Below are 25,107 nucleotides of genomic sequence, written 5' to 3'. Positions count from 1 at the left end.
GGTTCCAGACTGATGAGCCGTATTCGAGTATTGGTCTGGCAAATGTTCTGTATGCTCTAGTTATTAGTGCGATATTCCCAGAGAAAAAGCTACGTAAGATTAGGTTAACAGCTCTTGATGCTTATACTTATACCTATTATCTTGTAAGCGATTGACAAATCAAATCAAATAAATAAATAAAAAGACTTTCAATGTTCCTTCTCGCTCCATTGATTAAAAAGCATGGATGTGGATGGATTTGAGCAGAGCGAAGCTCTGGGGTGTGTCTGCTTTCAGCCACTAGAGGGAGCCAGTCCTGCACTCGCTGCGCCCCCTCAGGGCCTTTGTGCGGTGTGGCTGAGTTCTCTGGACCATTTTGCTTCCATCTACAACGGCCAGCAGCCGCTTCGAGCATCTTCCCTTTGGTTCTCCCTCTTTCTGCACCAGGCCTGGCGTGGCAGACAGGTTGGATGGATGGCGACCCGCTACTTCCTCGGGGGAACCATGAAGCAGATTTGCTTCTGCGCTGCCTCCCCCTTCGTGGTAGGTTCTGCGACCCTGCAGCTCCCTTCCTTCCCCCTCCGTGCTCCTCTGCCGATAGCCTCCCCCTCCTCACCCGCCCTTCCCCGCTGCCATTGCACCAAGCCTCCTTCTCCACTTCTCCAGACTCCCCCCCACCCCCGTGTGTGTGTACGTAGGTGTGCTGGTTTCCAAGGAGCTGAATGAGGTGTTTTGTTTAATATTGCAAGGAAGCGAGGTTGGGGGAAAGGCAGACGGTGTAGCAGGAGAGGGCAGTTGCACTCTGTGCATACACAGAGGGCAGCGAGCCCGTACCCATCATCCATTGACTCTCCTTGTACTCTAGAAGGGTTCCAGCCGTGCGGTGAAGAATGAACTGAAAGCTACTGATCGTTTTTTTTAGCAGAAAATGTAGAGGCTGTCCTTTACGTGGGGCATTCCATCATCATCATCAGATGATGATGATGAAGAAGAGGAGGAAGAAGAAGAAGGAAGAGGAAGAAAATTCTCTCATCTTCATCCAGAGATTTCAATTCAAGAGAGCTCTCGTGTTTTCTACGTAGCATGATATCCCTGTTTAAGGATGTTTTTCCTGGTTTCTTTGTGCTGTTAAGGATGTTTGCCTGGTTCTCTTCCTCCCCTGACCCTCCATTGTTATCATCATTATCACAACAACCCTGTCAGGCAGACTTGGCTCAGAAATGAAGCATAACAGAATAACAGAGTTGGAAGGGACCTTGGAGGTCTTCTAGTCCAGCCCGCTGCTCCAGCAGGTGATCCTATACCATTTCAGACAAATGGTTGTCCAGTCTCTTAAAAAACCTCCAGTGATGGAGCACCCACAACTTCGGGTGGCAGGTAGTTCCACTGGTTAATTGCTGTTAGGAGAGGGTTAGTCAAGGTCACCTCATCAGGATTACAGGCAACATCAATTCCTCTCTAGTTTCACCCATTTCAAACCCTTCCAATACTTTTAATTTTTTGTTCAGTGCCTATGCAGTTTGTCCGTCATCCGGATCATGGTTATCCCAAAGGTGCTTTTTTTCTTTTTCTTCCCCAAAAAGCAACTGGACTTTCTTGGTCTTTCCTTGAAGACGTTGCACTTCTCATCCAAGAAGCTTCTTCCGTTCTGACTGAATGGTGGAGAATGGAATGGACTGCCAGGAATATAAACCCTTCCCTTCTCCACCCTTCCGTTAGAACCGAAGAAGCTTCTCGGATGAGAAGCGAAACACCTTCGAGGAAAAACAAAGAAAGTCCAGTTGCCTTTTGAAAGGAAAAAAGAAAAAAAAAGCACCTTTGGGTCGATTTTATTTCAGCTTTACTTGGCGTATTCTCAACCTCACCCGTCTGTTTTGCACCTTGTCTCCTCTTTCTAAGAGTATTTGCTCTCTGCATTTCTTGGAACGAACAGTTCTGGCCCCCACCCCTTCCCTTCTTGTCAATGCAGTTCCAAATGCTTTTAATGTGTTATTATTACTTTTTTAATGTCGGTGAGACTCTCTGCGCGCCTCTCTGCATTGGCCTGTCTCAAGCTTGCAAGGCAGATCAAGGTGAAGGAAAGGGACATTGGCATCCGAGTTGGGTTACTCCAGAAGAGGACTCCAAAACAGCCGAACCACCTGGCTTTTGCAAGGTTGAAGGCAGGAAGGGTGGTAATTTTCCATCCGTGGAAACCCCTGCGGCGGCTGCATTTGTAAAACCTGCTGAAGTGAAGCAAATTCTCCTTCGGAGTGATCTTGACTCCCAGACAGTCCTGAAGACACCGATGCAGCATTTGTAGAAGTGGCTGGCCCTTGCCTTCAGCTGACCAGTTTAGCCAGTAGCCCTCAAGATTTTTTCTCTCTTAAACCATCAAACGTATTTTGCTCTTTAGGAATAACAGAATAACAGAGTTGGAAGGGACCTTGGAGGTCTTCTAGTCCAACCCCCCCCCCCTGCTCAAGGAGGAAACCCTACACCACTTCAGACAAACGGTTATCCAATCTCTTCTGAAAAACTTCCAGTGTTGGAGCATTTACAATTTCTGGAGGCAAGTTGTTCCACTAATGAATTGTTCTCACTGTCAGAAAGTTTATCCTTAGGTCAGTGATGGCTAACCTTTTCAGCTTGGTATGTCGAAAATCGGGAAAAAGTGTAGCCTTCCTCGGGTCGTGTGTCACTTCGAGAAATATCAATAATTTGGTTTATGACGGACTGGGCTGGGGTGATCACACAGGGCTGTGAAACTCGTCTCCCTGGTCTCAGGGCTGCAGGTATAGGATGTGGGGATCGGAAGGCCACCTTACAGGGCTGTGAACCTCATGGATCTCCTTTCCTCCTGTAGCGTTCCTCAGGTAATGAAACTGACAAACCTCAGTTTATGGCGGTTAAAACTGGTTCTCTGCTGCAAAGATCTCGCAGCAGCGGTGACACCACGCCTCCACGCAACAAGCAGGGAGCAGGGATTGGAGCAGAGCACAGGCAGCCTCTAAATGTGCAGGTTTTCCCCACACCAACAGGCGTGTCAGTCAAAGTGCCTCGGCGTGTCACGAGTGACACGCGTGTCATAGGTTAGCCATCACTGCCTTAGTTTGCTTCTCTCCTTGGTTAGTTTCCATCCATTGCTTCCTGTCCTGCCCTCAGATGCTTTGGAGGATAGCTTGACTTCCTCTTCTTTGGGGGCAGTCCCTGAGATATTGGAACATGGCTATCATGTCTCCCCTAGTCCTTCATTTCACTAAAGTAGATATACGCAATTCCCGCAACCATTCTTTGTATGTCTTAGCTTCCAGTCCCCTAATCCCCTTGGTTGCTCTTCTCTGCACTCTTTCTAGTCTCAACATCTCTTTTACATCGTGCTGACCAAAACTGGATGCAGGATTCTAAGTGTGGCTTTATAAAGTGGTATTAACGCTTCAGGTGATCTCGATTCTATCCCTGTTTGTGTAGCCTAGAACTGTGTTGGCTTTTTTTGGTAGCTGTAACACATGGGTGGTTCATATTTAAGTGATCGTCCACTAGGAGTGCAAGATCCCTCTCAGAGTTAGTGAGAGATTGTTGTCCAATTGCTTCTTAAAAACTTCCAGTGTTGAAGTACTCACAACTTCTGGAGGTAAGTCGTCCCTCTGGTTAATAGTTCTAACTGTCAGGAAATTCCTCCTTTTAGTTCTAGGTTGTTTCTCTCCTTGATTAGTTTCCATCCGTTGCTTCTTGTTCGGTCTTCCGGTCCTTTGAAGAACAGAACATAGAATAAAAGTGTTGGAAGGGACTTAGAAGGTCTTCTAGTCGTACCCCCTGCTCAAGCAGGAGACCTGGCCTGGATCATTTCAGATAATGTAGCAGACGTTTCTAAAGATTCCCCATTCCCCTCCAAATAATATAAATAAGACCCACCAGATAACATCCCGCTTAGCTTTGTGTTTGTTTGTTTTTAGCTTTCTGTATTCTTACTAGATAGTGTCAATCATCACGTCAAGCTGCACTATATGGTTTGTAGATGGATATACAATGTAGGGTGTCTATAAGGGTCGAGGGCTTTGCAAAACCAGGTTTAGGGTTTGATGTAATGGGCTGGACAGACTTTTCACGAAGGAGGTTCTCTCGCACCTCGAAGTTTTCTTCTTTTTAGAAAGGAATTGTCGTTCAAAAGGGGGAGTGAAAACCCTGAGTTGGTGGTTGGATAAATTCTCATCCTCCATGTTGGCTCAGCCCAGGGGTTCTTTCTTCAGGATCTGGTGCAGCATTCCTCAAATTTGGCAACTGGAAGATGCATGGACTTCAACTCTCAGAATCCCCCCCAAGCCAGCATAGGGAATTCTGGGAGTTGAAGTCTACGCATCTTCAAGTTGTCAAGGTGGAAGAATGCCAATCTGGTGTGAGGTTCAGCTGATGCCTTCATGGTTGTCTGGAATGGGTACGGGGCTGAATGCCTGGCTTTCTCCTCCGTTTTGTGACGGTCCAACCACATTGTTCTAAAAGATAGGAATGAGCTACAAGAACATCTCAACGTTCTTTGTAAAAAATAATAATATCCTAAGCACTTAGGAGATACAGTGAGTAGATTACTCTGAGTTGAACTCTTGACTGGCCAAGTCCTGAGGGAGTTGATTAAGGCTTCATCTGTCTATGGAGATTCTCAGTTCATCCAGGTTATGGTTGTCCCACAGATGCTTTTTCAAGAGACAACTGGAGTTTCTGGTAACTGGACCAGAAAGTCCAATTGCCTCTTGAAAAAAGCATCTTTGAGACAAGACTTCACCTGATTCCATTTGTTGGGAGATATTGACCCAGTAACTCTTGAGGAAGCTATCCAGATCCTGTTTATCCAGCTACCCCTCTGTTAGATCTGTACCCCTGCTGATTAGGAAGTGATGTACGGTTGGGGTCCACATGGTCACAAATGTTTCCTCAAGTGAGACAATTGTGTCTCCTCTCTTCAAGAAGGGGACCCAAAAAGTCCTGGACAACTTCTTCAACCTTCCCTTTCCAGGGAAGATTGTGGAGAAGGTGGTCAGGTTGTAGCTGGAAAGACCTTTGGATAAGGCAGAGAATCCATATCCTATCCTAGGTCTCAAGCTAGGACACAGGGTTGAAGGCACGTGTTGATGACTTCTGGGGAAGCCAGGATGGAGGTGGTGGGACCATCGTGGCTCTTCTTGATCTCTCAGTGGCTTTTTGGTGCATCCTTTTTGGAGGCCTGATGTGTGATAGTTCTCCTTGGGCCAGTTTTGATTGATGTTGCTAGAGCGGAAGAGGTGACCTTCAACCCTTTCAATACTATATTAAAAGAAAATGACTTCATACAGAGGATGGAGAAAGAACTGGCTTTTTTCTTTAAAGAAAATAAAAAAGAAGACACATCAATGCAGAATGTACGGGATACAATGAAGGCATAGGCCAGAGGCTTGATAATAAACTATACAAGGAAAAGAAATATCACAAAAAGACTAGCCTCTAAGACATTAGAGGATGAGTATAAAGAACTTGAAACAGAGCTACAGAAAATTCCACAGAAAAAGGACATTAAGTTAAAAATGGATATAATTAAACATAAAATGGGATTAATGGAAAAAAGAAGAATTAGCACAGAAAATCAGAGGCACGAAACAGAACTACTTTGAAGATGCAAATAAACCAGATAGATGGTTAGGATATACACTGAGAAAGGAGAAAGAATCAAGGAAAATATTGCAATTAATAGATGATCAAGGCCAAGTTTGCTATGGAAGTAAAGAGAAGAAGGAAATTATACGAGACTATTACAGGAAACTATACACACAAGAGAATATTGATGATGAAAGAGTTAAACAGTACTTATAGAATGCTAACCTACCCCTGGTACCTAAAGAGATTGAAATAATGTTAGAAAATAATATAATGATGATGGAGTTAACTGAAGCACTTAAGAAACAAAACAATGGAAAGGCACCAGGCCCAGGTGGACTTCAGGAGGAATTTTATAAAACACTACAAGAATCGTTGAATCTTCCATTGCTAGAAGTTATGAATGAAGTTATGTCAATGATTGCTTGGGGGAAGAATTTTGGATATGGGATTGATCTAGAGAAATGGCAAAAATTGTGGTCTCAAAATTATAAAATGACATTGTCAACAGCATATAAAGAGAATTTGTATAAGATGTTTTACAGGTGGCATTTCCCCCCAACAAGAATAGCAAGAATGTTCAAGAACAAATCTGAAAAATGTTGGAAATGTCATCAGACACCTGGCTCATATTACCATATGTGGTGGACCTGTGCAGATGCCAAAAAATATTGGACTAAAATCCACACATGGTTGGAAAAAATGACAAAAAAACATATAGACTTGAAACCAGATATATTTTTACTGGGAATTTTACCTGAAATATATAGTAAAGAATTGAAATACCTGATTGTAAATGTATTAACAGCGGCTTGGATTGTATTTGCCAAAAACTGGAAAAATGAGAAAGCACCATCACAGGAGGAAATTATTAAGAAAATATTGGAATGTGCTGAAATGAGTAGATTGACATTTGAAATCAGAGAACAAGATGATAAACAATTTTATAAAATTTGGGATCTATTCTATCAATGGTTAGACAATAAAACATGGTAATGAAATATGTAGATTGTGAGAACATAATGAATATATAAAAATGTATTTTTTAATTATATCTACAAAATGATTGTAGGATAGATCTGAGATGATAATATGAACTGTCACAAAACAAATTAAATAAAATATGGATTATCTTGTAAAACATGAATGAATACCGTGTTTCTCATATAATAAGGCTGGGTCTTATTTTTTTTTTGAGCCCCGAAAAAATGGCTAGGCCGTCTTTTCGGGGGTGACTTAATTCCCCCCCTTGCATCTTAGGGTGGGCGGCGACGGCTTGGATGTTGACCTCGGCGTTGGTGGGGCACTTCGTATCGGGGTCAACGCAGGCAGCACCATATCCAGGTGTGCAACAAAAGTACTTCCTAAATGCAAGCCCCCCCCCACCATTCCCCCCCCCATTTCGCATGTTTTAATATAGGCCTTAATTTGGGGGGGGGAGGGACTTAATTTCATTTCATGCCTATAAAACATGCTGGGACTTCCTATTGGGGGAGGCCGTATTGTTGGAGAAACAGGGTAATAGTATAGTCAAATGATTGATTAATAATGATATTAATGTATTTAGGAATATTTGATTGACAATATGAGAATATATACAATGTAATTGTAATTGAAGACTATGAAGTGGAAGCACAAAACAATTTGTAAACCAACCGACATACTGTATGGAAGATGGCTTGATGTTTTGATGTTTTGTTTGTCTTAAAAAACAATAAAACTTTATGAAAAAAAAGAAAAGAAAGAAAAATGAAACCCATTCTACATCCTGTCCCTGAACTGACCAAACAATGCGGTCACGGTCATTTCCCATGTCTTGAAGCTCCAAAGATCTGGATGGAGAGGAACAGGCCTAAACTTAACCCTAATAAGATGGAATAAGATGGCTATATGGGATCTTGGTTCTCTCAGGGAGATCGGGGATTGTCCTTCCCTCCGTGTGTGTCCCTGAACATATATGTCAACTATACATCCTTTCTAGGAGCTCCTTGGTAGTGGCTGTTTCCCCAGTTGTTGGTTCAGATGGAGAAGCTTTGTTGGGTCTTCCAAGTTGGGTGGGCTGGAAAGGTGAGGGAGAAGTCATATCTCGCCTACAAGTGATGCTACAAGTGATATCTCGCCTGCAAGTGATGCTGTTGGTTTTCAGAGCCAAGACTGGAACAAGAATGACGAGAAGCTCCTGCAAGCGGTGGAATTCAATGATGCGGACCGTGTCTCCTCTCTCCTGCTCCGGAAGAATTTGGTCCCCACCAAACTGGACACGGAAGGGAAATCAGCGTAAGCCTTTCCTTTCTTTCTCCCCAATTATTTAATCTCTTGTTTCTCTTTCCCCTTTTCCAAATCTTCCCTTCCCTTTCTCATCTATTTAGTTCCTTTCCTTTCCTATTTATTTAGTTCCTTTCTGTTGTGTCCGTCGAGGAAGGAAGCTCGGAGTCAGTGACTTGGTTTCAGCTCTTTATTGGCTCCTGAAACAGCTTGGGCTTGAAGGGGAAAAACCGCTGCTTTTATTCCCGAGCCGCGGCGTCACTGCCAATGACACCGCTTCAAATCTCCGCGATTAGTTTCCTCCAATCGCGGGGGATTCGCAACGGCCAATCAGTGCGGCTCGCTCGACCAATCCGGTTGCCGCGCTTTAACCAATCGCGACGCGGCTACGAGTATGTAAATTGACTTGTACAGAACACCCTCCCCTCTTGGTTCGGTCCTACGTAACGTAGTCCCGTAGGTAGGCGGGGCTTCGTACTTGTCTACTTGACTTGCGCAGCTTAGTTGTTGTTTGGCTCCCGGCCGGTTCGGTCGGGACTTCTGTTTCTCTTGGCCCTGTCGATGGAACCCCCTGGAAGGTGTCGCTGGGCCTCTTGTTGCAGCTCCCTCCTGGTCTACCCGGTTGGTCGAGCTGCGACTTTCGCCGCTCCTGCCTGGTCTTTCCGGGCTGGTTGAGCTGGCCTGGCTGTTCCTTCCTGGTGAGACTTCGGGCTGGCTGTTGACTGGTGAGTATTGCTGGTTATTTCCTATTTGATCCCCTGTATCTTCCCTCCCCTCTTGGTTTGTGTTATCGGGTCGCCTGTGTTTGGTTGCGTGTCGGTTGTGTTCTTTGTTCTTGATCTTATTTGATCGATGTGGCGTTTCCATGTTTGTCCGTCGGTTGTCTGTAGCCGGTAGGAGTGGGGTCCTGTCAGTTGGGTTATAGTTGCGGTACCCATAGTGGGTCTCCGGTAAGGTTTTTTGCATAGACTGCGTCGCCTGGTGCAAAACCCGGTGCTTGCTAGATGAGTCCGGGGTTTTTCGGGTTGTATGTGGGGTGTAGTCTGTCGAGTGGTGACCTTAGTTTTCTTCCCATTAGTAATTCTGCCGGGCTTTTGTTTGTCGTTGTGTTTGGGGTGATATGTTGTATTAGGAGCATTTTATTTATTTTTCTTGTATGTCCCCGTGTTCGATCTTTTGGAGGGTTCTTTTGTAAATTGAACCATCCGTTCTGCCCTACCATTGGCCGCCGGATGCGCCGTCGCTGTCAGTGCGTGTCGTATGCTCGCTCCGCTAGGAATCTTTCAATTCCAGCGAGGTGAACTGGGGTCCGTTGTCTGACACGATAACATCCGGGAGACCGTGGGTTGCGAAAAGTTTGTTTAAGACCTTGGTTACCGATCTGTTGTGGTGGTCTTCATGTTGCTTACCTCCAGCCAGTTGGAGTAAGCATCCACCGTGATGAGGAATGTGTTCCCTTTGTGGGCCCGGCAAAATCTATATGGAGTCTCGACCATGGTCCCCTGGGCGTTTCCCATTCTAATATTGGTGCTGCGGGGGATTTGGTCTGGTTTCCTGGCAGCGCGAGCACTTGGCTACCCAGGCCTCGATCTCCTTGTCCATACCTGGCCACCAAGCATAGCTTCTGGCCAAAGCTTTAGTCCTCACAATCCCGGGTGCCCTTCGTGTAATAATTTTAATACCTTCCCTTGCAGTTTTTCCGTATGACCACCCTGTCCCCCATAACAAACAACCTTTCTGTAGTGACAGTTCTGTTTGCCGGTTTCGGAATGTCCTGAATGCTTCATCGTTGTCTTTCTCTGGCCATCTTTTCTACCCAATGTAATACCCGCGCCAGACGCTTGTCTTTATTAGTCTCTCGGGCAATGTCTGACGCGGTTATGGGTAGGTCCGGCAATGTCTCTATGCTGAGGGTGGTCGTCGTGGGAGCTGGATCGCCGCCTAGGTCGGGAAGCGGCGAGCGGCTCAACGCGTCTGCATGGGAGATCGCCTTACCGGGTCTGTGTGTGAGCCGGTAGTCGTAGGCGGCGAGGAACTCAGACCACCTTGTCATCCTGGGGGATAGGATGTTCGGGTGGCCTTGTTCCCCGCCAGGATGCCCAGCAGCGGCTTGTGGTCCGTGATGAGGGTGAATCGGGCGGCCGTAGAGGTACTCGTGGAACTTCTTTACTGCTGCGACGATGGCCAGTGCCTCCTTATCTAATTGGCTGTAGTTTCTTTCGGGTTTGCTGAGTGTTCTTGAAAAGAAAGCGATGGGTGCTTCTTTTCCGTCTGGGAGTGTATGGCTGAGGACAGCGCCGACGCCAAATGGTGAGGCGTCGCATGTGACGGCGATGGGTAGGGTCTCATTATACTGAATGAGAACGGCATCCGAGGTGAGCAGGTCTTTGGTATTCTTGAATGCGGTGTCCTCCCGCTTTCCCCCAGGTCCATTTGGCCGCCCTGTCCAGGAGCCTATGCAAAGGCTCCGCCTGCGGTCGCCTTTTGGGGCAAGAACACATTGTAAAAATTTAGCAGTCCCAGAAATGCCTGCAGCTCTGTTTTGTTCTTGGGTGTGGGGGCTTCCTTTATGGCTTTGACCTTGCTTCCGGTTGGGTGGATGCCATGTCGGTCTAGGAGGTACCCCAGGAACTCGACTTGCTCTGTGCATAGCTGGCATTTCTTTCTTCACCTTTAGCCCGGCCCCTTTGAATTTTTCTAGTACCTCCCTTAGGCGACCCTCTAGTTCCTCCTGGTTGGCTGCTGACACTAATACATCGTCAAAATAGGGAACCACCCCTTGATTCCTCGCAGCAGTCTCTCCATGAGGCTCTGAAAAATTCCTGGGCTACGCTGACTCCAAACTGGAGTCGGTTACAACGAAACGCTCCCGGTGGGTGACTATTGTTTGCGCCTCGGCGGTCTCTTCATCGACCGGCAGTTGCTGATAGGCTTGCGCCAGGTCGAGCCGCAAGACCTTGCCCCCCAGCGAGTGTAATAGGTGTTGCACTACTGGGACGGGTAGGCGCTTTGTTGCAGGGCGCAATTGAGGGTGGCCTTATAGTCCCCGCAGATCCTTACTGACCCATCTGGCTTGACTGGGGTGACTATAGGGGTCTCCCACCGGGCGTGGTCGATTGGCTGCAAAACCTCTGTTTGACGAGCTTGTCAATTTGCTCGTCTATTTTCTTCCGGAGTGCAAAAGGCACCCGCCTGGGTTTTAGGCGATGGGGGCGACATTTGGATCTAGGCTGAAAGAGATAGGGGCCCTTTGTACTTGCCTAGGGTGCCGCCGAATACTTCTTGGAAATCCTCGCCAGCTGCTGCTCCCAGTCGGCCTCTGTGGTGTGGTTTATTCCGTGACCTCGATCCCGAGTGGCGCGAACCATTGGAGTCCTAAGAGGCTGGGTCGGTTCCGGTCCACGATAGTCAGGGGAAGTTTCAGCGGTGCGGTTTTTGAAAGTTACCTCGAACTGTCCGGTCCCAATGACGGGATGCGGTTCCCCTGATAGTCCTTGATGATCAGCTTCTGGTTCTCCAGTCCTCTTTTCTGGATGTTCGGCACCAGGCGCTTGAGTTCTTTCCAGGCGACCATGGAGAGGTAGGATCCGGAGTCTACCTCCATCCGGCATGGCTCGCCCTCGATGCTCACCTCCACGTAGACCTTCCGGGCATCCGTGGTTTCGGCATGGCCGATGGTGACCGTCTGGTGGGTTTCTTCTCTCTGGCGGCCTTCCCGCTCCGCCGCCCTCGGTTGTCTCGGGTCCAGCGATAGTCGGCTTGGCGATCTCTGGTTCTCGGGGGTGTCGTCTCGTCCCCGGTTGCTTGGTTCTCGCCGGCGGGGCTGTGTGTCTTTTGAGTCGGCAGACTCGGGCGATGTGGCCCTTCTTGTTGCAGTGCCGGCAGATCGCGTCGATAAACGGCACTCTGATCGAAGGTGATTTCCCGCACCCGGCGCACTGGTTCCTCGACTTACGACCTCGTTGATCTCGCCGGTCCCGTCCTGTTTGTAGTCGGTGGACGTCTTCCTCCTCGTCCGTGGTCTCGGAGGCGGAGTCCAGGTCCCCGTGGTGTGTGGTGGTTTCTCGTCGGCTTGTCTCGGGGTTTTCAGTGTGGTCCCCGTTGTCTGCCCTCCGAAGTCTGGCTGCTGACTTCCGGGTGGCTTCGGCTGCGGAAGCTTCGGCCAGGGCGTCCCCGAGGTCGATGTTGCCTTCGCCATCAGTCGACTTTTTAGTGCCTGATCCCTGAGGCCTAGGACCACGCGGTCTCGGAGGATATCGCCCAGGTCCCTGAACTCGCACATCCCCTAGGTCTCTCAAGGCGGCTATAAAGTCGCTGATGCTCTCGCCCTGCCGCTGGTTTCGCCGATAGAACTCATCCCGCCGGATGAGGATGGGCACCGCGGGGCGTAGTGGTTCCGAAGGAGTGGCTCGAGATCGCCCAGTCCATCGCCTTCACGTCCTCGGGCTTCGCGAGGGCTTTGGCCATCTTAAACACTGCGGGCCCGCAGTGTGTGAGGAAGACGGCCCTTTTCTTCTGCCCGTTCGCATCCTTCAAATTGCTACTTTCGAGGAACATCAGGAATCTATCCGTGTACGATTCCCAGTCCTCGGTAGCGGGGTTGAAGGGTGCTGGTGGGGTCATGCTGGCCATCTTGTCGGTCTTTGTCTTCCTCGACACGTGCTCGGTGGTTATTCGCTGGATCCCACCTTTGTCGCCAGTGTTGTGTCCGTCGAGGAAGGAAGCTCGGAGTCAGTGACTTGGTTTCAGCTCTTTATTGGCTCCTGAAACAGCTTGGGCTTGAAGGGGAAAAACCGCTGCTTTTATTCCCGAGCTAGCGGCGGCGCGCGTTAATGACACCGCTTGAATCTCCCGCGATTAGTTTCTCCAATCGCGGGGATTCGTAACGGGCCAATCAGTGCGGCTCGCTTCGACCAATCCGGTTGCCGCGCGCTTTAACCAATCGCGACGCGGGGCTACGAGTATGTAAATTGACTTGTACAGAACACTTTCCTTCCTTTCCCTTCCCTCTCCTTCTCCCTTCCCTTCCCTTTCTCATCTATTTAGTTCATTTGCTTTCCTTTCCTATTTATTTAGTTCCTTTCCTTCCTTTTCCTTCCCTCTCCTTCTCCCTTCCCTTCCTTTCTCATTTATTTAGTTCCTTTCCTTTCCTTTCCTTTCCTTTCCTTTCCTATTTATTTAGTTCTTTCCTTCTTTTCCTTCCCTCTCCTTCTCCCTTCCCTTCCTTTTCTCATTTATTTAGTTCCTTTGCTTTTCTTTCCTATTTATTTAGTTCCTTTCCTTCCTTTCCCTTCCTCTCTCCTCTTCCCTTCCCTTTCTCATCTATTTAGTTCCTTTCCTTCCTTTCCCTTCCTTCCCCTTTCTCAGTTTTTCATTCCTCTTTCTTCCTTCTTCCATCTGTCCTTTGCTCAACTTCTTCCCTTCCCCTTCCCTTTCTCAACTATTTACTTCTTCCCTCCCTCCCTCTTTCCTTTCCTTACTTCTTAATCCTTTCCCCTCTCCCTTCTCCATCTCCCAGCGCCTTTCTGACACCCAGCCTCCTGGTGTTCTCCCATCCAAATAATAAAATGTTTCCACTGTTGTAGCAGTGATCAGAATTTAGACACTTGGCAACCGACTCATATTTATGACGGTTGCAATACGCCAGAGAGGGACGTCACATGATCCCCTTTTGCGACCTTCTGACAAGCCGTACAATTTGGGAAGCCAGATTCACTTAACAACTGTGTGACTCACTTCACAACCTCAGTGATTCACGTAACCACGGTGGCAAGAAAGGTCGTAATAATGGGACAAAATTCACTTAGCAACTGTCTTGCTTAGCAAAGAAGTGTAGGGATCAACTGTGGTCGTAAGTCGAGGACTACCTGCATTTGTTCCCCCCTGGCTATTGAGGATTCCCAGGAGTTTATTTTCCACTTGCAGGTTCCACCTGTGTGCCATGAAGGGGAACGTGGACTGCTTGGAGGTGATGCTGGCCCATGGGGCGGACGCTCTAACCACCGACGGGTCAGGTGAGAATATTTTTACGAATGGCCAAAGAAGCAGGCTGCCTGATTTGAGTGGAAATCACGGACTTACCTGTCGGTTGGCCCGGATGGAGCTGTCACACGCTACCTGTGGAGGTACAGGTAGTCCTTGATTTACAACATCCTTGGAAAGGCAAGTAACCTCGTGTTTGTTGTCTTCTGATATTCCCCAACCTAGGTCACACTGCGTTGCACCTCTCGGCAAAACACGGCCACCCCCAGTGTGTCAGCAAGCTGTTGCAGGTAACAGACAGTGACTCAGTTTTGCAAACTTTACAAGCAGAATTGTGTGTTGCCTTCTTCCAGGATGTCTTTTTGATTTATTTGTTTTTAACTTTGTCTTATTTTATCTTTCTCTTTCTTTTTCAAATAAAATGGGTTTGACCAGGGTTAAATAAATAACTAAGGTTATACAATAGATGGATAGATAGGTAGGTAGGTAGATAGATAAGCGTCAGACTCCAACTTTCATTAAAGGGTTGATCCTAAATTTTTTCTCTCTCATCTCTTAAGTCTTCCTGCCATGTTGATGTAGCTGATAGCCAGGGAAGGACCGCACTCCATCACGCAGGTAAGTTCTAGACCAGACTAGGTTCGTCTTCTGGACACGGGTTTGATTTGATTTGAGTTTATTTGATTTGTCAATCGCTTACAAGATAATTGGTATAAGTAAAAACATAGTTATGAATACATGGATACATATAATAAAAATAAGAGAAACAATAGGACAGGGACGGTAGGCACGTTGGTGCGCTTATGCACGCCCCCTACAGACCTCTTAGGAAAGGGGTGAGGTCAATAGTAGACAGTCTAAGGTTAAAGTTTTTGGGGTTTGGGGAAGAAACCACAGAGTCAGGTAGAGTATTCCAGACATTGACCCCTCTGTTGCTGAAGTCATATTTCCTGCAATCAAGTTTGGTGCGGTTAACCTTGAATTTGTATCTATTGTGTGCTCTTGTGTTGTTATGGTTGAAGCTGAAGTATTCATTGACAGGTAGGACATTGCAATGTATGATTTTATATACTATACTTAGATCGGACCGAAGGTGGCGTAATTCAAGGTTTTCTAGGTCTAGAATTTCAAGTCTGGTGGCATAAGGTATTCTGCAACGAGTAGAGAAGTGGAGAACTCTTCTTGTGGAAATATTTCTGGACTTTCTCAACTGTGCTAATATCAGATACGTAATGTGGGTTCCAGACTGATGAACTGTATTCGAGTATTGGTCTAGCAAATGTTTTGTATGCTCTAGTTATTAGTGCGATATTACCAGAGAAAAAGCTACGTAGGATTAGGTTAACAACTCTTAATGCCTTTTTGGCTATGTAGTTGCAGTGGGCTCTAGCACTTAGATCATTAGAGGTGAGTATTCCAAGGTCCTTGACAGAGCTTGGATCATCAACAAGATCTTGACTATTCAGCTTGTATTTTATTTTCTGATTTTTTTTTGCCAATAGGTAAGACAGGGTTCTTGGCAAGACCTTGTCTCCCTGAAAGCATCTGCTCATCCCACCGGATCGGATAAAGCGGGGACCCCCCAAACTGAGCAACTTTTAAGACTTGTGGTCTTCAACTCCCAGAATTCTTGGGAGGAATTCTGGATGTTGAAGTCCACAAGTCTTAAAGTTGCCAAAGTTGGAGACCCCTGAGATGGAGTAACCATGCTCCAGGTCCTTTCCCTTAATGGGTGCCATCTGGTGGGGATATCAGAACCTGGTTTTTTTCTTTTCTTCCTGTGGCAGCTCTTGTCCTAGGGAACTCCCTTCCCCTTGAGATTTAGCAGCCCCCCCTCCACCCTGTTAGTTTTCTGAGAAGGCATAAAGAGCTGGTCTTCTGACACAACGGGAAGTTGGAGCCTGAAGACGGTGCTGTTGAAGGAGAACGGCTGGGCTGTCGGGGTTCCCCCCGCCTTGTTTTTAATTGTTTTGGGTTTTTTATTGTCATTGTGGAATGCCCAGGGTTGTGTTTGTCAAGTTGGGTGGCCCTCTGATAAGACTGTAGAAAGAGTACAGAGAAGAGCCACCGAGATGATAAGGGCTCTGGTGGCTGAACCACAAGATGCAACATTCCAAGTGTCACATTATCAAAGCTCTTTAAAATGGTGCTATCTTGATATTATTTCTGTGTTGAATGCAGCTTTTGGGGTTTTTTTTGGCCATTGCAGCACACCGCTGGCTCATACTTGAAGCTGTTTCCCTTGGAATTGTTTAGGCCAGGGGTGTCCAACCTTGGCAACTTTAAGACTTGTGGACTTCAACTCCCAGAGTTCCTCAGCCAGCTTTGCTGGCTGAGGAACTCTGGGAGTTGAAGTCCACAAGTCTTAAAGTTGCCAAGGTTGGACACCCCTGGTTTAGCCCAAGAAATTGCATCCTTCCCCATGAAGTTTAAAAATTGTACTACACTCAATTTTACAAGATGAAGGAATGTCTGAAGTTGAAAATGGCAGGAAAACTTACAAAACAACCCCCAACAATTAAGGAGCGCAGTGGTTAGAATGCAGCATTGCAGGCTAACTCTGCCCACGGCCAGGAGTTTGATCCTGACCAGCTCAAGGCTGACTCAGCCTTCCGTCCTTCTGAGATCAGTAAAACGAGGACCCAGATTGTTGGGGGGCCATAGGCTGACTCTGTAAACTGCTTAGAGAGGGGCTATGAAGCACCGTGAAACGGTATATAAGTCTAAGTGCTCTTGCTATTATCGGTGAAAATGGATGGATTCTCATTTGGTTTATTTTTCAGTGAAAAATTTCAGTTTCAGTTAAGAACGTGATTCGATTCTCTCTTTCCCCCCCCGCAGCCATCCATGGGTCTATCTCTTGTTTGGAAATCCTTTGTGACTTCAAGGCTTCCTTGAACATCAAGGACCAGGTAAGAGTCCTTTAGTTTTTCTCTTGCTCCCATCCTCCTCCCCTCCTTCCTGTTTTCTATGCTTTTCTTTCCTCTCCTTCGTATCTTTTCTTTCTTCTCTTTTCTCTCCTCTTCCACTATTTCCTTCTCTTCCTCCTCCTTTCCTTTTCTCCTTCCTTTTGCATTTTGTCTTCGTTTCTTCTCCTCCCTTTTTTCCTCCTCCTCCATCTCTTGCTCTGTCCCTTTATCCTTTCTTCTTTCCTTCCTCCTCCTCCTCCTGTTTCCGCTTCTCCTTCCTTCTTTCCTTTTTGCCTTCTTCCTCCTGTTTCCTCTTCTCCTTTTCTTTTCTTCTTTCCTCCCCCTTTCTCCCATAACCAGTTCCTTCAAGGAAAGGGAGAACTTCCATGAACATCCATGCTGATATTTTACATGGAGTGGTGATGAAGGCACAGATGTTTTAACTGACCAGGCATTGTGTGCCCTACTTTCTCCCGGCAGGATGGGGTAAGCCCTCTGATGCTGGCAGCCAAGATGAACCATTCAGAGCTCTGCCGCTACTTGCTACACCGAGGAGCTGCTGTGAACACCAGAGACCAGAAAGGCCGGTGAGAAAACTGGTGGAAAGCCAGGAGTTTGTCTCTCTTGTTCTAAGTGACAGGATGCTCCAATCTCATTATATTAGTTTATTTGAGATAAGCCACAGTGATAACTGTCGTGGTTCATGCGCAGATGCGGACACGCAATTGCCCACCGTGACTAGCGCGGGAAATCCTAATGAGTTGATTTATTTTATTTTATTTATTTGATTTGTCAATTGTTTACAAGATAATAAGTATAAGTGTATACATAGTTGTGAATACATGAGATGGGTACATATAAGGAAAATAAAAGAATAGAGAAACAATAGGACAGGGACGGTAGGCACGTTGGTGCGCTTTATGCACGCCCCTACAGACCTCTTAGGAAAGGGGTGAGGTCAATGGTAGACAGTCTAAGGTTAAAGTTTTTGGGGTTTGGGGAAGAAACTACAGAGTCGGGTAGAGTATTCCAGACATTGACCACTCTATTGCTGAAGTCGTATTTCCTGCAATCAAACCCCTTTTTCTGCAGCAAACTTTGAGTTATCCTGAGTTTACTTGTAGCATTAGTATAAGCCAGGCATGGCGAGCAAACCCTATATAAGGGTGCCCGCCAGCCGTTACTGTTGTTGCAGTTGAGTTGGTGTTCTATGCTTACCAGTAAATGTTTGTTGCGGATCTATTGAATCTGGCTAGTTATTGCGGTGACCTCACAACTGGCGATGAAGGTAGGATTGCCGGATAGAGTCAGCCTCGGACGCCGCAGGATGCAGCACTCAAAAGCCGACTGATTGGAGCTGGGCCAGAACCGTGGGAACAGCTGCTGATCAACGAGGAGAGCCTGCTGACCGGAAGAGGCAGAAGCGCTACTGATCAGGAGATCTGATAGCACCCCCGAAGCTGCATCGCTGCAGGAGGGCCAGCTGACCTGGAACCATCACTGGATCGCCGCAGAGGCATCGGAGGCCCAGAGAAAGCCGCCACCAAGCCATGTGAGTCAGCTGGCCGAGAACCATCGTTGCAGGACAACTCAGGGCAACCCAGGACAGCCCAAGGTCGGGGGCCCTTGTCAGACCACCAGGGGAAATGTCCGGACAGCACCCAAGGGGTCACCTGAAGGAAAAGATGGCACATACTCAAAAGTTCACTCCTTTGGACCCTGAATTAGAAACATGGGACTCTTTATCTAATGCAATTTGATTGCAATTTGGAAGCTAAGGATTTTACCAACATCACAACCGAAAAAGAGCAATATTCCTTAGCAACTGGGGCAGAGACGTCGTGCCATCATTGTTCCAGAACCCCTGCAGACCGTCCCATGGGCCACGCTAATACAAAAGCTCGCCCAACATTACGCTCCCAAACTTTCCTGCATTGCAAGGCGGCACACATTTTACTGGAGAGACCAAGCGGAGGGGGAACCCATAAATCATTATATGTCAGCACTGCCACAACGGTGCCTTATATTACAAGTTCCATGACCTGGACGAGGCCCTCCGGGACCGGTTAGTGAGCGGCATGAGGGATATAAGACTACAAAGGTGCCTACTCGCCAGGGCCACCCTAACGCTAAACGAAGCCCTAGATGAGGCCATCGGGCAGATCCACGGAAAAAATCCAAACGTGGAAAAGGAACAGTTCAAGAACTGCCAGACGGGCTGCCACAGTCCATCGTGAGGAAACCGAGGACATAGAGGGAGATGAGGATGAAGACAACAACGAGGAAGATGTGCACAGAATGAGAGCGGCAGCCCCCCCAAGGCGCGACAGAGAAGGAGAACATAAGGCAGCGCAGTGCATGGGGTGAGGGGGAAACCACCCGAGGGTGGCGTGCCATCCTAAGAACGCAGTCTGCAGGTGGTGCCGTGCAGCCTTCCATGAATCAGATAACAGATAATCAGGGTTTGGAAGTCCAACCCCCTGCCCAAGCGGGAGACCCTACACCATTTCTGACAGATGGCAATCCAATCTCTTCTTGAAAGTCTCAAGTGATGGCGCTCCCACAAGTTCCAAGGGCAAGATATTCCATTGGTTGATTGTTCTCACTGTCAGAAAGTTTCTCCTTATTTCCAGGTTGAATCTCTCCTTGTTCAGTTTCCATCCATTATTCCTTGCCTGGCCTACAGGTGCTTTGGAAAATAACTTGACCCCTTCCTCCTCTCTGTGGCAGCCCCTCAAATATTGGAAGACCGCTATCATGTCTCCCCTGGTCCTTCTCTTCACTAGACTAGCCAGGCCCAGTTCCTGCAACCGTTCTTCATATGTTTTAGTCTCCAGTCCCCTAAGTCTCCAGTCCTTGGTTGTTCTTCTCTGTACTTTTTCTAGAGTTTCACCATCTTTTTTATAATGTGGTGACCAAAACTGGATGCAGTACTCTAGGTGTGGTCTTACTAAGGCTTTATAGAGTGGTATTAGTACCTCACTTGATCTCGATTGTATCCCTCTGTTCATGCAATTTAGGATTGCATTGGCTTTTCTGGCTGCCGCTGTACATGGCTGGCTCCTATTTGTCCACTAAGACTCCAAGATCCCTCTGACAGTTCCTGCTATTAAGCCTGGTTTCACCCAGTCCATATGTGTACTTTGGGTTTTTCTTGCCTAAGTGCAGGACTTTAATTTTCTTGAATCCACAACCACCAACACAGAAAAAGGCAACTTAGGCCATCCACACAGCAGGAAGAGGAGCCAAACAAAAGGGAAGAACAGAGAAGAGGACTGTTTCACCGTTCGTACAGACCCACGACCCATGGAAATTGTTGGCCATCAATCCGGGAGCTGCCCAAACCAGAAAATACATGTGACCGTTAATATCGAGGGGGTGCCATGCAGAATGGAGGTAGACACGGGGTCAGCCACAACCATCATATCGCAAGCAACACTAGAGGAGATCATGGACAAGAAGAAGCAGCAGACGCTCAAGCCCAGCCGCGTAAGACTCCGGGACTACCAGGGAAACAACATTCACATCACAGGCAGTGGCCAATTCTTTGTAAAGAATGGACAGTTTGCTGGATACCTACCGTTAGTCATAACCAAGGGAGCCTTGCCTAGCCTCTTAGGACTAGACTGGTTTGCATCCTTGGGGCTAGGAGTCACAGGTATCATGCAATGATTACAGAAACGGCTAAGGACTTGAGTAAAGAGTTTGCAGACATGTTCGATGGCATATTGGGGGAATACAGAGGCAAGCCAATATCCTTCAGCCTAGACCCACAAATGGCACCCACCAGACTGAAACCTAGACGGGTGCCATTTGCACTGAAGCCCAAGACTGATGAACAACTGGACAGATTAGTCGAGCAAGGAGTCCTAGAACCGGTTGATCACGCTCGGTGGGAGACCCCAGTCGTCACACCCATGAAGACCGACGGGTCAATACGAATTTGTGTGGATTACAAGTGCACAATAAACAAGGCACTACAACAGAGTGTGTACCCTGTCCCTGTGGTACAACACCTACTACACTCATTGGAAGGTGGCAAAATCTTCACAAAACTCGACCTCACCCAGGCCTACCAGCAACTCCCTGTAGATGATGAGACAGCTGAGGCCCAGATGATTGTCACACACAGGGGGGCTTTCCGGTGCAAATGACTGCAGTTTGGGGTGAATGTTGCCCCCGGACTTTTCCAGAGTCTGATGGAGAGGATGCTGCACAGGATCCTGGGAGTCATCCTGTATTTCGATGACGTCCTGATCTCACCAGCAAACAAACCAGAACTATTTGAATAATTACAGGCAGTACTCAAGAAGTTCCAACAGGCAGGGCTCAAGGTAAAAAAGGAAAAGTGCCTAGTAGCCGTGGACCAGGTAGAATTCCTTGGATACCTCATCGATGCAGCCAGTCTACACCCCACCAAGGAGAAGACTCAGGCGATTTAAACAGCCACAATGCCCACAAATAGGACGGAGCTCCAAGCTTTCCTATGGCTCCTAAACATCTACAGTGTCTTCCTTAAACAAAAAGCATCCATCACAGAACCATTACACAGGCTACTAGACAGGAAAAAAACATGGGCCTAGGGTCAGAAGGAAGCAATGGCTTTCAAACAACTCCAAAACTTACTCACATCAGACACTGTACTGGTCCAGTACAACGAGACCCTACCGTTAACACTGACACATGATGCCTCACTGTATGGAGTTGAAGCCATCCTGAGCCACAAATTCCCAGATGGAAAGGAGGCGCCTGTCACATTTTTTTCGAGAACGCTATCTGGGGCAGAGAGAAATTACAGCCAGCTCGATAAGGAGGTACTAGCTGCTATTGCAGGGATAAAACGATTCCATGAGTATGTCTACGGGCGAAAATTTGAGCTTATAACAGACCACAAACCGCTATTAGGCCTCCTCGCAGGAGACCATCAGACACTGCAAGTCCTGTCCCCACACATGATCCAGTGGACTGAATTCCTAGTGGCATATCAATATAAGCTCATACACTGCCCAGGCACAAACATAAGTAAAGCAGATGCACTTAGTAGATGCCGATTATCTAAACAAGAGGAAGACCCAACACCAATTGCAACAGTACTGCTAATCGAGACAGTACAAACAGGGCTGATCACGGCCACCGAGGTAGCCAGAAAACCCAAGGAAGACCCCAAAATAACAAAGGTACTGATCTGGGTGTGGAGGGGGTGGCCTAAAGATCCAACAAGTACCAGCATTTAGGCCATTCAAAGTGAGGCAACATGAACTATCTATACAGAAGGGTTGTCTATTGTGGGGGAGTCACGTAGTGATACCCCATCAACTAAGAGAATCGTTGCTGCAGACACTACATGAAGGCCACCCTGGAATCGTCCGGATGAAGGTGTTAACTCGCAGTTACCTGTGGTGGCCATCACTGGACAAAGACATCAAACAGTGGATGGCCTGCTGTAAGCCCTGCCAAGAGACGCAGCCGTCACAACGCAGCTGTTCGCAACTCATGGCCTGCCAGATGCGTTGGTCTCTGACAACAGGCCACATTTCACAGCTAGGCCATTCAAGATATTCCTGGCAAACAGAGGTATCCGCCATGCACTCACTGCTCCATTTCACCCCACTGGAAATGGGCAAGTAGGGAGGATGGTGCGCATGGAAAAGGAGGCCCTCACCAGCCCTCACCAGCATGGGGCAAGGAAATATACAAGAAAAGCTAGAGAGATACTTATTGACCCAGCACGTCACCTCATGTATGGCTACGGGCAGGAGCCCAGCAGAGCTGTTAATGCAGAGGACACTGAGAACACAGCTGGATAGAGTACACCCCTACTACAGGACAGACACACAACAAAGAGAGGATGACAAAGTCAGAAGATTCCAGCAAGGTGAAAGGGTGTACGCAAGGAACTATGCCGGATACCCGGCTACATACTGGAAGTCATGGGGCCCCGGTCATATTGTGTGGAACTCGGCAAGGGTAAGGTGTGGTGCAGACACATTGACCAGCTGCAGAGAGACCCTGAACGACAGACCAAGAGAGAGTAGGAGGACACTGAACCACAGGTGGATGAGGAGACTTACCTGGGAAGGCGATCGCAGCGCCCGAGATGATACATGTCGTGAACACCCCAATCCTGAAATACATCCAACAATCCTGAAACAAGACAAGGCGACACAGATATGAGTAATGAGCAACCCAGGATCCTGGAGGATTGAAAGTCGACTCAGAACCGGAAACGATCAGCATACTTAAAGGACTATGATTGTAGCTTAATAAATATTAATTAAAGTTAAAAGGATTAATAATTAAAGTTTAATAAGCATTAAAGTTCCAGCTGGATGGTGAGGGGTGTTGTGTCCATGCAGCCGTGGACACATAATAACCCACCGCGACTAGCGCAGGAAATCTCAATGATCTAATTGGCTAACGACACGTCAGGCAACCCCTATATAAGGGTACCCACCAGCCATTAGCGTTGTTGCAGTTTGAGTTGGCGTTTTTACTACCAGTAAACCTTTTATGGTGGATCCTTTGGCTCTGGCATGTTATTCCGGCGATATAACAGAGGAAGAAAAGGTCTGTGGGATCCGTGGTGTTTCTGAGCTTGGTGGTTTTCTTGCAGACATTTCATTACCAAACTAGGTAGCATCATCCATGCTGGACAGTCTCAAAGTTTTCAAAGTATTCAAAGAACCCAATTAATTAACCCTGGGGAGGTATTTGGGGAGTTACTTCTGTAATTCTAACCTTGAGATCCTCTCCTCGGATTGACGGCGCCCCTCTTTGCTTCAGCACAGCCCTGATGGTCGCTTGTGAGAACGGCAGCGTGGAGACAGTTGAAGCGCTTATCCACGGCGGGGCACGGGTCGGCCTGATCGATGCCACGGGCCGTGATGCCGCACACTACGGAGCTGCCACGGGCAATGCCCTCATTCAACATTATCTCCAAGAGGGTGCCCAGCGCCACTCTTGGGCCAGCGGTAAGACCCCCGTCCTCCTTCCCGGGTGCTAGTCCTGTTGAAGGAAGAGGGTTTACTGGCTTCCCGAAGGAATTGGGCCTGGATTGGCCTGGAAGAAACTCACAATGTCCTTCAGCTGGATTGAAGGTGGGCTTTCTCCCCTTGTGTTGACCACTTGGAGCACTTTCCACATCCGAGGTCCTTGATGCTTGCCAAGCTGGTTTGGTTTCTTGCAGATGTTTCATGACCCAGCTAGGTAACTTCATCAGTGCAAGGGTGTATCTGTGCATTTCGGTCATGAAACGTCCGCAAGAAAACCACCAAGGACCTCGTATTTCAACTCTGAGCTGCAAAAGATTCTCCTCCATTGATACTACAGGTAGTCCTCGATTTACAACAGTTCATTTAGTGACCGTTCAAAGTTACAACAGCACAGAAAAATAGCGACTTGAGACTGTTTTTCACACTTACGACCATTGCAGCATCCCCAGGGTCACGTGATCAAAATCCAGACGTTTGGCTGCTGACTCCCATTTATGACGGGTCGCAGTGCCCCAGGATCACGGGATCCCCTTTTGCAACCTTCCCACAAGCAAAGTCAACGAAGAAGCCAAATTCACTTAACAACCGCGTTACTAATTTAACAACTGCAGTGATTCCCTTCACGACTGCGGCAAGAAAGGTCATAAAACGGGGCACACAACTCCCATAACCACTCTCTCACATAGCAATAGACATTTTTGGGCCAATTGTGGTTGTAAGTCGAGGACTATCTGCATGGCCGCCAGGTCTGCTGCCTTCTTCTCTTCGGCTCCTCCGCGGGTTTCCAGGCCCTCCCCCACCTGGCAGCTGGAATAAGCATTTGAATATGTTCGTATCCTAAGTGGCTTCATGTCCGGAGACCCCTGACAAACCTCCAAGCAGCTGTGGGTCTCTAAAACACCCCCCTCTCCCTAGTTTAGCCATCCGGCGTTTTTGTGGCAGTTTCGTCGGGGCCCTTTGGGTGCTCAACCCCACCCCACATTGGAGGGTTCCTTGCCAGCTGTTCTCCCTGCTACCTTGAAACATCCCTTTGATATTTTTGTTTTGTTCTTTTTGCAGAGGAACAATCACCTGATCTGTCCTCTCAGGTAAAATCTTTTCCAGTCCAAAAAGGGCTCATTGACAGCAGCCGCCGCCGGGAGATCAACCGTTAACACTCCCCCACACCTCCTTCTGCTTCTCGCTCCCTCTTTCCCCCCCCCCCCCCCCCCCCCCCCCCCCCCCCCCCCCCCCCCCCCCCCCCCCCCCCCCCCCCCCCCCCCCCCCCCCCCCCCCCCCCCCCCCCCCCCTTCCCCTTCTCATTTGCCCTCTCTCCCTGACTCCCCTCCCTTCTCTTTCTCCCTCTCCCTCCCTCCCCCTTTTTTCCTCCTCCCCTC

The 25,107-nt window shown here is 47.9% G+C and overlaps 1 protein-coding gene across 1 annotated transcript in view; it reads left to right on the top strand.

Annotated features, from left to right (window-relative positions):
* Nucleotides 1-351: 351 nt before the first annotated feature.
* The window catches only part of ANKRD24 (ankyrin repeat domain 24), a 42,775-nt gene continuing 18,019 nt past the window's right edge, over nt 352-25,107 (top strand). Inside the window, exons 1-9 of the mRNA XM_087952806.1 lie at nt 352-522; nt 7,730-7,860; nt 13,774-13,862; nt 14,056-14,120; nt 14,391-14,448; nt 16,672-16,742; nt 17,220-17,326; nt 23,523-23,710; nt 24,791-24,819. Of these exons, the coding sequence (XP_087808932.1) occupies nt 454-522; nt 7,730-7,860; nt 13,774-13,862; nt 14,056-14,120; nt 14,391-14,448; nt 16,672-16,742; nt 17,220-17,326; nt 23,523-23,710; nt 24,791-24,819 (807 nt within the window). The 5' untranslated portion in view covers nt 352-453. The remainder of the gene's footprint in view (nt 523-7,729; nt 7,861-13,773; nt 13,863-14,055; nt 14,121-14,390; nt 14,449-16,671; nt 16,743-17,219; nt 17,327-23,522; nt 23,711-24,790; nt 24,820-25,107) is intronic.

The sequence above is a fragment of the Notechis scutatus genome, chromosome 1 (genome assembly GCF_049901735.1).
Source record: "Notechis scutatus isolate UNSWTSFEM ecotype Mainland chromosome 1, rNotScu1.2, whole genome shotgun sequence".
In the NCBI taxonomy this organism is placed as follows: Eukaryota; Metazoa; Chordata; class Lepidosauria; order Squamata; family Elapidae; genus Notechis; species Notechis scutatus.
Note: the sequence above shows the minus strand (reverse complement) of the source record. Positions and strands in the feature narration are given on the sequence as shown.